This window comes from Hakea prostrata, chromosome 5 (assembly GCF_041222555.1).
Source record: "Hakea prostrata isolate BN-2017 chromosome 5, UWA_Hpros_2, whole genome shotgun sequence".
Classification (NCBI taxonomy): Eukaryota; Viridiplantae; Streptophyta; class Magnoliopsida; order Proteales; family Proteaceae; genus Hakea; species Hakea prostrata.
In genome coordinates, this window is record NC_142604.1 from 49,747,593 (window position 1) to 49,759,603 (window position 12,011).

The 12,011-nt window shown below is 34.0% G+C and overlaps 1 protein-coding gene across 1 annotated transcript; it reads right to left on the reverse strand.

The window, feature by feature from the left end:
* Positions 1–3,970: 3,970 nt before the first annotated feature.
* Positions 3,971–4,654, reverse strand: LOC149016347 (uncharacterized). Its single transcript, XM_089156737.1, has one exon. The coding sequence runs from the start codon at positions 4,652–4,654 to the stop codon at positions 3,971–3,973; it is 684 nt and encodes a 227-aa protein (XP_089012863.1).
* Between the last annotated feature and the right edge of the window lie 7,357 nt (positions 4,655–12,011).

The following is a 12,011-nucleotide window of genomic DNA, read 5'->3' on the forward strand; positions in this document are numbered from 1 at the left end:
GTTGTCTATCACCTTACTGGGAATGCCCTCATGTTGGAGGTATAAGCATCTCCGCTTCTCCTGCACGTCTTCTACCCTCCTCCTGATTAGGAGCCTAAGGAGGCACCACTTGCTTGACCAACGTACAAAGTGTCTGTTACATCTTCAGAAACTGAAACTGCATTTGATCCATTTGTTGCTGTAGAGGATTTGGATGGTTCAAGTGTTCGTTACCACCTAATCCTCCATCCTCGCGAATCTCTCGAGCGCGACTTCCTTCTGGAATATTTTCTAGATTATTTCCCTCTAGAGGGTGAATGTTAATTTCTCGTTGAGCCGTTGCCGCCGCTGCTGCTGATCTGGTAACCATGACCTTTTGAAGCGTTTCCCATAGATGGCGCCAAATGATGCGTCCAAAATCTTCTAAGCCCTTAGATCACTGATGAATGACCTGCAAAACAATGTCAAATGTGGCCCGACTGTGGGGGTCGGGAGGCCACCTTCAAAGGCTAAGCCAGTTAAGGAACTGATCAAAAAGTTCTGGCTAGTTGCAGAGCAAAATTTTGAATACGATTATTGGGAATACGATTCAGTTACCTCCTTTGTACATAGGTCAGGGTTTATATAGTTTTTACCTTCCAATCCCGACCGTTGGATTCGTTCCAGCCTTATCTTGGTGACCGTCAGATCTTTACAGTTAAACTTCTTTTGCGGAGTAATGGGTGACTTCCCTTAATCACACGATCCCTTGCCTTGAGTGCATGGCAGTTACCATATCCTGCAGGATCGCCAACTCTCATAAGTGATAACAACCGCTTCTTGATTGGTTATCCATCCCGAATTTCATGGGTTCGTGCCTGCCTTCTGGACTGCAAGGTTCCTTCTTTATCATGCTATTGATTAGTCCGGTTTCTTCGAACCCCGCCATGGTCGGACCGTTCTCGACCGGAGTCTAGGATTGAACCGAGGATGGACTGGTTCGTTTATGATTTTCCCATATCAGCAGTATTTAGATGTGTACTATTTGTGAGGCCATCAAAATCATCACCTTTATAGGCAAAATTTGCTCCAATGTCATTATTTTGAAAAATCCAATTTATCTCCACACTATTTTCATTCCTTTAATTAAAGCTTGACAAAGCTTAACGAAATATTGTGGAGTACGACAGATACATGTCTAATGATATTTCATACCACATTAATGACAAATGTTATCTTTACTCCTTGAAGACTCACATTGAAAATCTTTATTATCCTCTTATTTATTTTAATCAAAAGAATAATAATTATTCCATCTTCCGCTTCATCCGCTTTCACAGTCATAACAATAAGTATAATTTTGCCTTCTTTCAGGCTTATCATGAATTGCGGCATTCACTTTAGAGAATGGAACATAACCAATAGGACGAGTTTAATGAATTTTCATTATTTTGCTCAATCACAATGAGACATGAGATCAATTCAGAGAATCGTTTAAAACCTTTTCATGATATTGCTATTACACAATAGCACATTTGAAGCATGAAAAGTTGAAAAATATTTTTATTTCCTGTAAGTTCTCATCAATAATATTTTCTCCACATAATTTCAATTGAGAACTAGAATTTTAAAAACCATAGAACTATACTTATTTACAGTTTCAAATCTTGCAACTTCATGTGAATTTGTAGAATTGTATTAATTTACAATTTAAAATCTTGCAACTTCAAGTGCATCTATGAAATTGTATTCATTTACAATTTCAAATCTTGCAACTTCAGGTGAATCTGCAAAACTGTATTCATTTACAATTTCAAATCTTGTAACTTCAAGCGCATTCAACAATATTTGTGGTGTAAAACTAATAACCATATATACAATAAATAAAATCATTATGTTGAGATTGGTTAATGACAAACCACAATTAATAAGACAACTTAATATCTTATAATTTGTTTTACTTTTGGATTCAATAAATCGCATATGTTAATCACAATGCACTTACATTACAAGATGGACAAGACAATCTCTATTGTTTACAGAAATGCGCGGGGAGGTCGATCATCTTTTTCACCTCGGAATAGAATGCATAATGATACATAGTTTGTCGTCTTTCTTCTCAAAACGCAATAATTTAAGTGGAGTCATGCTGATAACGTATTCTGAAATAAAGAAAATATATAAGAGACAAATAAGAAAACTAGAACGAGATCAATCAAACTGTTCGTTAAGTTAAGTGCATCACATATTTATAGTAGAAGTGACATCTTCTCTAATATGGAAATATCAGAATCTAAAAAGAAATATAATATATGATTTTTACACATAATAAGATGTTCTTGATATGGAATGATAGATTGTTGCCTAAGATAGAAGGTGCATAGAATGAAAAATTGACTGCTAACATTGTGTGTTGAGATGACTGTGATATTCAATTAAGATGAGAACGTGAATCACCAAGATTGCACACTGAGGTAGTTGAGATCTTTAATTGGAAATATTAAAATTGGTCCAAAAAGTTACAATTATATTTAATATGGATTGATTGACTTAAGTTTGTCAAAATCAAGTGTGCCAAGGCGCGTGGTATCTGTTTTTACAACGAAAAAAAAAGGGGAGGTGGAAACATGGTAAAGAAAAAAAGGAAAGAAAGCAAAAATTAGAAGACAAGAACCTTTTTTGTATTGATTTAGGTTTAGCCCTTTGATCTTACTTTGATCACATGGCATCCACAGATAAAGAACTTGATAGAAATGAATGAAATTGGATATGTACACAATAAAAATCTGGAAGATCATTGTAGTATCTTTCAATTCCTTTCACATAAAAAGACAACGTGGAAAAAATACTTGAAAAATCATTAATGGTTACCAATAATAGACTAAGAAATCTACTACTAAGAATTAATAGACTAAAAACTAATTTTTTTTTTTAAAATTTATTTTTAAGAATGGACACTTTTTATATATTGACGATGAAGATATTGCATAATATAATACAAGGCATCATCTCTGTCCCCAAGTGACTCTGAATTAGTGTTGGTTTTTTACTAGCTGAGCTATCTCTTGGAGTTAAAAGGATCCAGAGTTCATCTATATCAGCTTACGTGAATATCGACTACTTGCTACAAGTGCTTTTTTATTGTACTTTTTAGTGACTAGAAGAAAATAACAACAACACACAAATAGTGGGCTAATATGTAAGTTCAATGTTCTACTTATCAACAACAAATCAGAGTGGCGCAGCGGAAGCGTGGTGGGCCCATAACCCACAGGTCCCAAGATCGAAACTTGGCTCTGATATTCTGAAAGGTTTCCCAATTTTTTGTTGAAGAACAAAACTTAAATGCTTGAAAATGCATTCTCTAAGGGGTTTTTTTTTTCGGCCCAAAATAGAATTTTTTTTCTGGGCCAAAACAGAAAAACATGTATATTAAAGGAAAGACTAAGGGTAGAGAGACCTATATAATGAGAAGGATCCACAATAAACAAAGATGGTATACCTTAACCTCACCAAGTTATCAAAGAGAATTTGCTAAATAAATAATAAAAAAGTCTCATATCTAAAACTAAACTATACATAACTCATCCAGTTTGAAAATGATTGGAAACCTTAGAGGGCAAGAACCACAAGTAAACAATCCAAAATCATGCATTCTCTTAGCTTGTTTTGAAAACCTTGTCTATAACCATACTAATGATTCAAAATAACAGCATTTCCCAAATTTTAATTTGCATTATTTATGCTTATGGATAAGATGACAGACGTCTTGTCTCCTCAGTAATGGATTTTGGGTGGCCACAATAATTAAATAATGTCGATGAACACGACGATCCATTTTGCAATTATATATGCCACCTGCATCAAGGATAATTTTATATAAAACACAAGTTACACAAGGATTCATTTTGTAATGTATCCCACTCAAGTATTCTATGAGCTAGGATGTCATTTGATTTTTTTTTTTTGGAATAGGTAGCTGATAATATTAGATAAAAAATGTGCATAAAATTTACATTTGATAATAAATCCTTCCCTCTGCATCATTACGAACAATATTCGTGAGGGCAGAAGGTATTCCCCCAGGATCAAAATGGATCAACGACGCTTCAATAAGGAGGCTCGCCAAAAAATCTGCACCATAGTTTAACTCTCGGGCATGATGCACGAACACACACTCCGTCAATTGTAGCTGCAGGGAAGTGATCTCAGGAATGAGTTCTGTAGCGAACCATGAGGAACGAAGAATTCTATGAATCATCAAGATGGCTTCTCTGGAGTCAGATCTGATTTGAATGCACCGAATACCCATGTGGATAGCGCGCTGCAAGCCCAGCCGAATAGCCGATAACTCGATCAAGAGAACGTGCTTTTCTGGGAAGGTGCCAGCCGAAGCAAAGATGACTGTCCCTAGGTAGTTGCGTCCCAAAACACCCATGCCACCAAGTCCATTACGTATGGAGCCATCACAATGAATGAAAATCCACCCCACATCAGGAGGTTCCCATTTCAAAGCTTTCGGCGTTTTGATAGAAAAGCGGACTTGGATCCCCCAATCACAATCGAAAGAACTTTTGAGCAAAAATCGTTGTGGTATGACTATAAGTGCCTCCCAAACTCTCCTTGTGTTGAAGCCTTTAGCATTGTTTTCTCCCTTGTAATTTGATCGATTATGGGGCTTTACAGTTCTATCCATTAATGTATGCATAACATTTATGCAAGGAGTGGAATTCGTTCATATTTCTAGGGTAGTCACTAGATTAGCCGACTCCCTAGTCAGATGTGGGGGCATATGTGTATGTTAGAATGACATGGCCTATGTTTACATAAATAATTTTACCAAGGATATGCTTAAATCCACTGTCCTATACATTCAATCCAAATAATGCCCAACAAAGGACAACATAAACACAAAACCTAAGGCCGTGGAATATGTTGATGTTAAAAGTGGTCCATGTGTGACAAGGTACACAACTTTGTTGCCAAATATTAGCAACTTCTTTATATAAGTTTTTCAAATTCTTTTTTTAATAAGCAAATTTTTTGATAGAAGAATAAGATTGGTATAGAATCGTTGCTAGAGCAATTAAGGATAAACTCTTCTCTTTATATAGAAGAACAAGAGACACCTACTAAGGGATTTCCCCAAAGGATATGGCTTAGCTAACCATGTCTTTTCCCTTCTGGCTTAATTGTTATCCACTCAAACTTGTTTTCCAAAAGACATTTATTGGCTATTTAGGTGTTTATTAGGGAATAACATCAACTCGAACCCTTCATTATGAAAACTATAAAACATTTTGAATCGCTTGCCTTAAAAAGCAGTTTAAAATTCCAAAATTGTACAATTGAGAACTTACAATTATTCCTCATGCAAAATAACTTTTGAATTGAAGGCAGTATACCTTCTTTTTTTTTCCTTTTTTTTTCCAAATACTGTAATGACAATTTGGCATACATAGAGATGCACAATATACTTGGTAGAGTATCTAATTGAATTAGAGCGTGAAATTTGACAAATGTCTAACCTATAACGTTTCCACTCTTTCAGTGGTCGGAATAGCCACAAAATCTATCCTTTTTTTCTTCAAATCATCACATGTGGTATCCTAGTTTTCTCACAAAGGCTCAAAGAACTTCATTTTGTCTCGAACTTGCAATTACTTTGGAAAAGTCAGCCATGCTTCCTTGGATGTTGCTGCAATCAAGATTGTTAGAAAGATATCCTCATGAATGGCTTGTTTTAGTAGGTAGAGAGCTTTTTCGTTTTCTTTAATTAAACTTTCCTTCAGTTTTGCTACTTCATAAAGATCAGCAAAACTTCTTCTACAAGCTCCCAAATATCCTGCACTTTGAAAAGAGTCTTCGTCTTCACACTAACGAATTGGTACTTTTTCCACTGAAAGGAGACACGGCTACTATGATGATTAAAAAACTATTTTCTGCCATCATTACTCAACCTCCTCTATTTCTCATTTTCTTCTTCTTTTTATGTTTTTCCTCTCTATTAGGCGGAGATCCACCATAGCAATCTGTGGATGAAACGATAGCAAAAAACAAAAAAATAGAATTAGAGAGGAAGACAGATCACTCAGTCAACTTCATAATTGAAATACTTGCCACAAGATATCTTCTATATAGGATTTCAACAAAACAGATTCATGCAGATGTTTCTAACGGACTCTCCTAGGAGTCTAAATAAACACTAACAAACTAAAACAAACTCTACTGAAATTCTTCCTAAATTGCAAAACAGTTGTGGAAAAAGAAGGAAGCAAATCTTATTCAACTAAAACCCTTCCAACTTCTCTGTGTTTCTTTTTCATTATGCCTATATATTCTAGACATATGAAACTATTTTGCAAAGGTGAGCAACTAACAAAGAGAAATGGCTTCAGTCAAGTTCCATTTAGTCTTTCTCCTCCTCCTTTCTGTTATCTTCTTTGCCCAATCATGAACTGCGGCATTCACTTCAGAGAATGTAACATAACCAATAGGACGAGTTTAATGAATTTTCATTATTTTGTTCAACACAATGAGACATGAGATCAATTTAGAGAATCGTTTAAAACATTTTCATGATATTGCTATTACACAATAGCACATTTGAAGCATGAAAAGTTGAAAAATATTTTTATTTCCAGTAAGTTCTCATCAATAATATTTTCTCCACATAATTTCAATTGAGAACTAGAATTTTAAAAACTATAGAACTATACTTATTTACAGTTTCAAATCTTGCAACTTCATGTGAATTTATAGAATTGTATTAATTTAAAATTTTAAATCTTGCAACTTCAAGTGCATCTGCTAAATTGTATTCATTTACAATTTCAAATCTTGCAACTTCAGGTGCATATGCAAAACTGTATTCAATTACAATTTCAAATCTCACAACTTCGTGATGTAAAACTAGCAACCACTATATATAATAAATAAAATCATTATGTTGAGATCGGTTAATGACAAACCACAATTAGTAAGGCAACTTAATATCTTATAATTTGTTTGACTCTTTGATTCAATAAATCGTATATGTTAATCACAATGCACTTACATCATTGTAGCTATCTTACTTTGATCACATGTCATCCACCGATAAAGAACTTGATAGAAATGAATGAAATTGGAAATGTACACAATAAAAATCAGGAACATCATTGTAGTATCTTTCAATTCTTTTCACATAAAGAGACAATATGGAAAAAATACTTGAAAAATCTTTAATGGTTACCAATAATAGACTAAGAAATCTACTACTAAGAATTAATAAACTAAAAACTATATTTTTTTAAAATTTATTTTAAAGAACGGAAACTTTTTATATATTGACGATGAAGATATTGCATAACATAATACAAGGCATCATCTCCATCCCCAAGTGACTTTGAATTAGTGTTGGTTTTTTACTAGCCGAGCTTTCTCTTGGAGTTAAAAGGATCCAAAGTTCATCGAAGTCAGCTTATGTGAATATCGACTACTTGTTACAAGTGCGTTTTTGTCCTCATGCAAAATATCTTCCAAATTATGCAAATATACCTTTTTGTTTTGTTTTTTTTTTTTTTTGGAATACTGTAATGACAATCTGGCATACATGGAGATGCACAATATACATGGTAGCGTATCTAACTGAATTAGAGAAATACACATGGCTAACCCTATAACGTTTGCACTCTTTCATTGGTAGGAATAGCCACAAAATCTATCTATTTTTGTTTTTTTTTGTCAAATTCTTACATGTGGTTTCATGGTTTTCTCACAAAGGCTCAAAGAAATTCACTTTGTATCTTGGATTTCCTTTTGTAAAGTCTCATTCTTCCTTGGATGTTGCTGCAATCAAGATTGTTAAAAAGTTATCCTCATGAATAGCTTGTTGTAGTAGGTAGAGAGCTTTCGCATTTTCTTTAATTAAAATTTCCTTCAGTTTTGCTACTTCATCAAGATCAGCAAAACTTCTACAAGCTCCCAAAGATCCTGCACTTTGAAAAGAATCTTCATCTTCACAATCTAGAATTGATACTTTTTAAGCTGAACAGTAAAATCGGAAACAATGATGATTAAAAAACTATTTGCTGCCATGATTGCTCAACCTCCACTCTCTTTTTCTCTCTCTCTCTCTCTCTCTCTCTCTCTCTCTCTCTCTCTCTCTCTCTCTCTCTCTCTCTCTCTCTCTCTTTATTTATTTTTTTCTTTTTCGTACAACATAGGTAGAGATACACCATAACACTCTGTGGATGAAACGATTGCAAAAAATGAAAAAACAGATTAGAGAGGAAGACAGATCACTCAGTCAACATCATAACTGAATACTTGCCACAAGATATATTTTATATAGGATTTCAACAAAACATATTCTTGTCGAAGTTTCTAATGGACCCACCTAAGAGTCTTAATAAACACTAATAAACTAAAACAAACTCAACTAATAGTCTTCCTAAATTGCAAAACAGCTGTGGAAAAGAAATGAATCAAATCTTATTCAACTAAAACTCATCCAACTTCTCTCTGTCTCCTTTTTATGATGCCTATATATTCTAGACCTACGAAACTATTTTGCAAACGTGAGCAACTGATAAAGAGAAATGGCTTCAGTCAAATTCCATTTAGTCTTTCTTCTCCTCATTTCTATTATCTTCTTTGCTCAATCTATTGGTGAGTTTTTCTCTCTCAGTCCTTTTTTTTTTTCCTTCCTTTTATTGGGTTTAAAAGATTATTTTTTTCTTAACGTGAAACTTATGATGCAGAGATCAAACCGAACGATGCTTATCCCAATGAAGATAGTGATTGTAAGAAGTATCTTGGGTCATGCAAGACTACATTTGATTGTGCAAGAATTTGTAATGCAAACGGCCTTACACGTGGTCCATGCATCCCACAAGGAAACAAGTTAACTTGCTGTTGCCTTTGAATTCGCCCAAAGAAGTTGATGTGTGTGTGAGAGAGACGGGTTCTGAATAAAACTTGTAATGTTTACTATCTCATGAATGGAATAAAATTATGAAACCATTGAAAAAAGTATAGTTCATTAGAAGTTTATCTTTGATCTATCTAACTAAAGTGCTTTTGGTAAGATGAAAATGATTTGTGGACCAACATTGTGCATTGGTATTAAAATGTGAAGCAGGTATATATATTCCTTGAAGTAAAGCCAATTAGAATGAGTGACGAGACACTCTAGAGCTCTAAAAATCAAATCTTGATTTGATTTAGATCTAAATAAACCAGTAACTCAGCTCATAGGTTCTAATTTGTGGTCATGACTCATGAGACTAATTTCGTTTGGTGGTTTCTTAGTTAATTTGCAAAGGGTTCAAAGAAGTTCTCTTCATCTCAGTCTTGGTGGTAGTCTATACCCCACTTTATTGTACATGATTCTTTTTAATTCCTCTATAATTACTCAAGAGAAACTAATATAATTTTCCTCTAGACCAAAAAAATATCAGTGTCATGAAGGCATCTATTTACATGTCAACCTCTGTAATTGATCTAATTATAAATCATGAATTTGGAGTCCTACTCCGGTAAGTTGACCTCAAAATCATACTTGTGATGACGAGAAACAAGATAACTACAAGAAGATTGGTAGAAGGGTAATCGTAGTTGTACGGCTTGAATTCATGGGCCGGTTATGAGTATAAATTGTAACCTGAGGTCAAAGTATTGAAAGAACTTTTGAGCAAAAATCGTTGAGGTAAGACTATAAATGCCTCCCAAATTCTCCTTGTGTTGAAGCCTTTAACATTGTTTTCTCCTTTGTAATTTGATCGATTACGGGGCTTTACAGTTTTTTCTATTAATGTATGGTAAACAATTTATGCAAGGAGTGGAATTTAGTTATATTTCTAGGGTAGTTGGTAGATTAGCTGACTCCCAAGTTAGATGTGGGCGCATATGTGTAAGTTAGAACGAAACGACCTATGTTTACATAAATAATTTTACCAAGGATATGCTTAAATCCACTATCCTATACATTCAATGCACCTAATGCCCAACGATGGACAACATAAACACAGAACATAAGGCAGTGGAATATATTGATGTTAAATGAGGTCCATGTGTGACAAGGTACCCAACTTTGATGCCAAATATTAGGTACTTCTTTAACATATGTTTTTTAAATTTTTTTTTTAATAAATATGATTTTTTTGATTGAAAATTATAAGACTAGGATTGGTATTGAATCATTGCTCGAGCAATTAAGAATCAACTCTTCTCTTTATATAGATGAAGAAGAGACACCTACTAAGGTTATCTCCAAAGGATATGGCTTAGCTAACCATGTCTTTTCCCTTGAGGTTTATTTGTTATCCACTCAAACTCATTTTCCAAAAGACATTTATTGGCTATTTAGGTGTTTATTTGAGGAAAAAGCATCAACACTAAACCTTAATTATGAAAACTACAAAATATTTTGAATCGCATGCCTTAAAAACCAGTTTAAAATTCCAACAGTGTACGATTGAGAACTTACAATTCTTCCTCATGCAAAATATCTTCCGAATTATGCCAATATACCTTTTTTTTTTTTTTTTTTTTTGGAATACTGTAATGACAATTTGGCATACATGGAGATTTACAATATACAAGGTAGAGTATCTGATTGAATTAGAATGTTAAATTTGACACATGGCTAACTGTATAACGTTTCCACTCTTTCAGTGGTAGGAACAAAAAATCTATCCAGCTTTAAATTTTTTTGTCAAATTCTAACATGTGGTTTCATGGTTTTCTCACAAAGGCTCAAAGAAGTTCACTTTGTCTCGATCTTGGAATTCCTTTTGTAAAGTCTCATGCTTCCTTGGATGTTGTTGCAATCAAGATTGTTAAAAAGATATCTTCATGAATAGCTTTTTGTAGTGGGTAGGGAGCTTTTGCATTTTCTTTAATTAAATTTTCCTTCAGTTTTGCTACTTCATCAAGATTAGCAAAACTTCTTCTACAAGCTCCCAAAGATCCTGCACTTTGAAAAGAGTCTTCATCTTCACACTATAGAATGGTACTTTTTCCGTTTAGCAATGGAATCAACAACTGTAATGATTAAAAAACTATTTGCTGCCATGATTACTCAACCTCCTCCCTCTCTCTTTTTCTTTATTTTTTTTCTTTTTCGTCCAACTTAGGTAGAGATACACCATAGCACTCTGTGGATGAAACGATTGCAAAAAACGGAAAAACAGAATTAGTGAGGAAGACAGATCACTCAGTCAACTTCAAAACTGAATACTTGCCAGCAGATATCTTATATATAGGTGTTCAATAAAACATATTCGTGTCGAAATTTCTAATGGACTCTCCTAAGAGTCTTAATAAACACTAACAAATTAAAACAAACTCAACTAATAGTCTTCCTAAATTGTAAACCAGCTGTGGAAAAAGAAAGAATCAAATCTTATTCAACTAAAACTCATCCAACTTCTCTCTGTCTCTTTTTTATGATGCCTATATATTCTAGACCTACGAAACTATTTTGCAAACCTGAGCAACTGATAAAGAAAAATGGCTTCAATCAAATTCCATTTAGTCTTTCTTCTCCTCATTTCTATTATCTTCTTTGCTCAATCTATTGGTGAGTTTTTCTCTCTCAGTCCTTTTTTTTCCCTTCCTTTTATTGGGTTTAAAAGATTATTTTTTTCTTAACGTGAAACTTATGATGCAGAGATCAAACAGAACAATGCTTATCCTAATGAAGATAGTGACTGTAAGAAGTATCTTGGGTCATGCAAGACTACATTTGATTGTGCAAGAATTTGTAATGCAAACGGCCTTACACGTGGTCCATGCATCCCACAAGGAAACAAGTTAACTTGCTGTTGCCTTTGAATTCGCCCAAAGAAGTTGATGTGTGTGTGAGAGAGACGGGTTCTGAATAAAACTTGTAATGTTTACTATCTCATGAATGGAATAAAACTATGAAACTATTGAAAAAAGTATAGTTCATTTGAGGTTTATCTTTGATCTATCTAACGAAAGTGCTTTCGGTAAGATGATTATGATTTGTGGACCCACATTGTGCACTGGTATTAAAATGTGAAGCTGATATAAACTCATCTGCA

What these genes read in the sequence shown, in the direction of transcription:
- LOC149016347 (XM_089156737.1), bottom strand. Translation starts at nt 4,654, where the DNA reads ATGGATAGAACTGTAAAGCCCCATAATCGATCAAATTACAAGGGAGAA.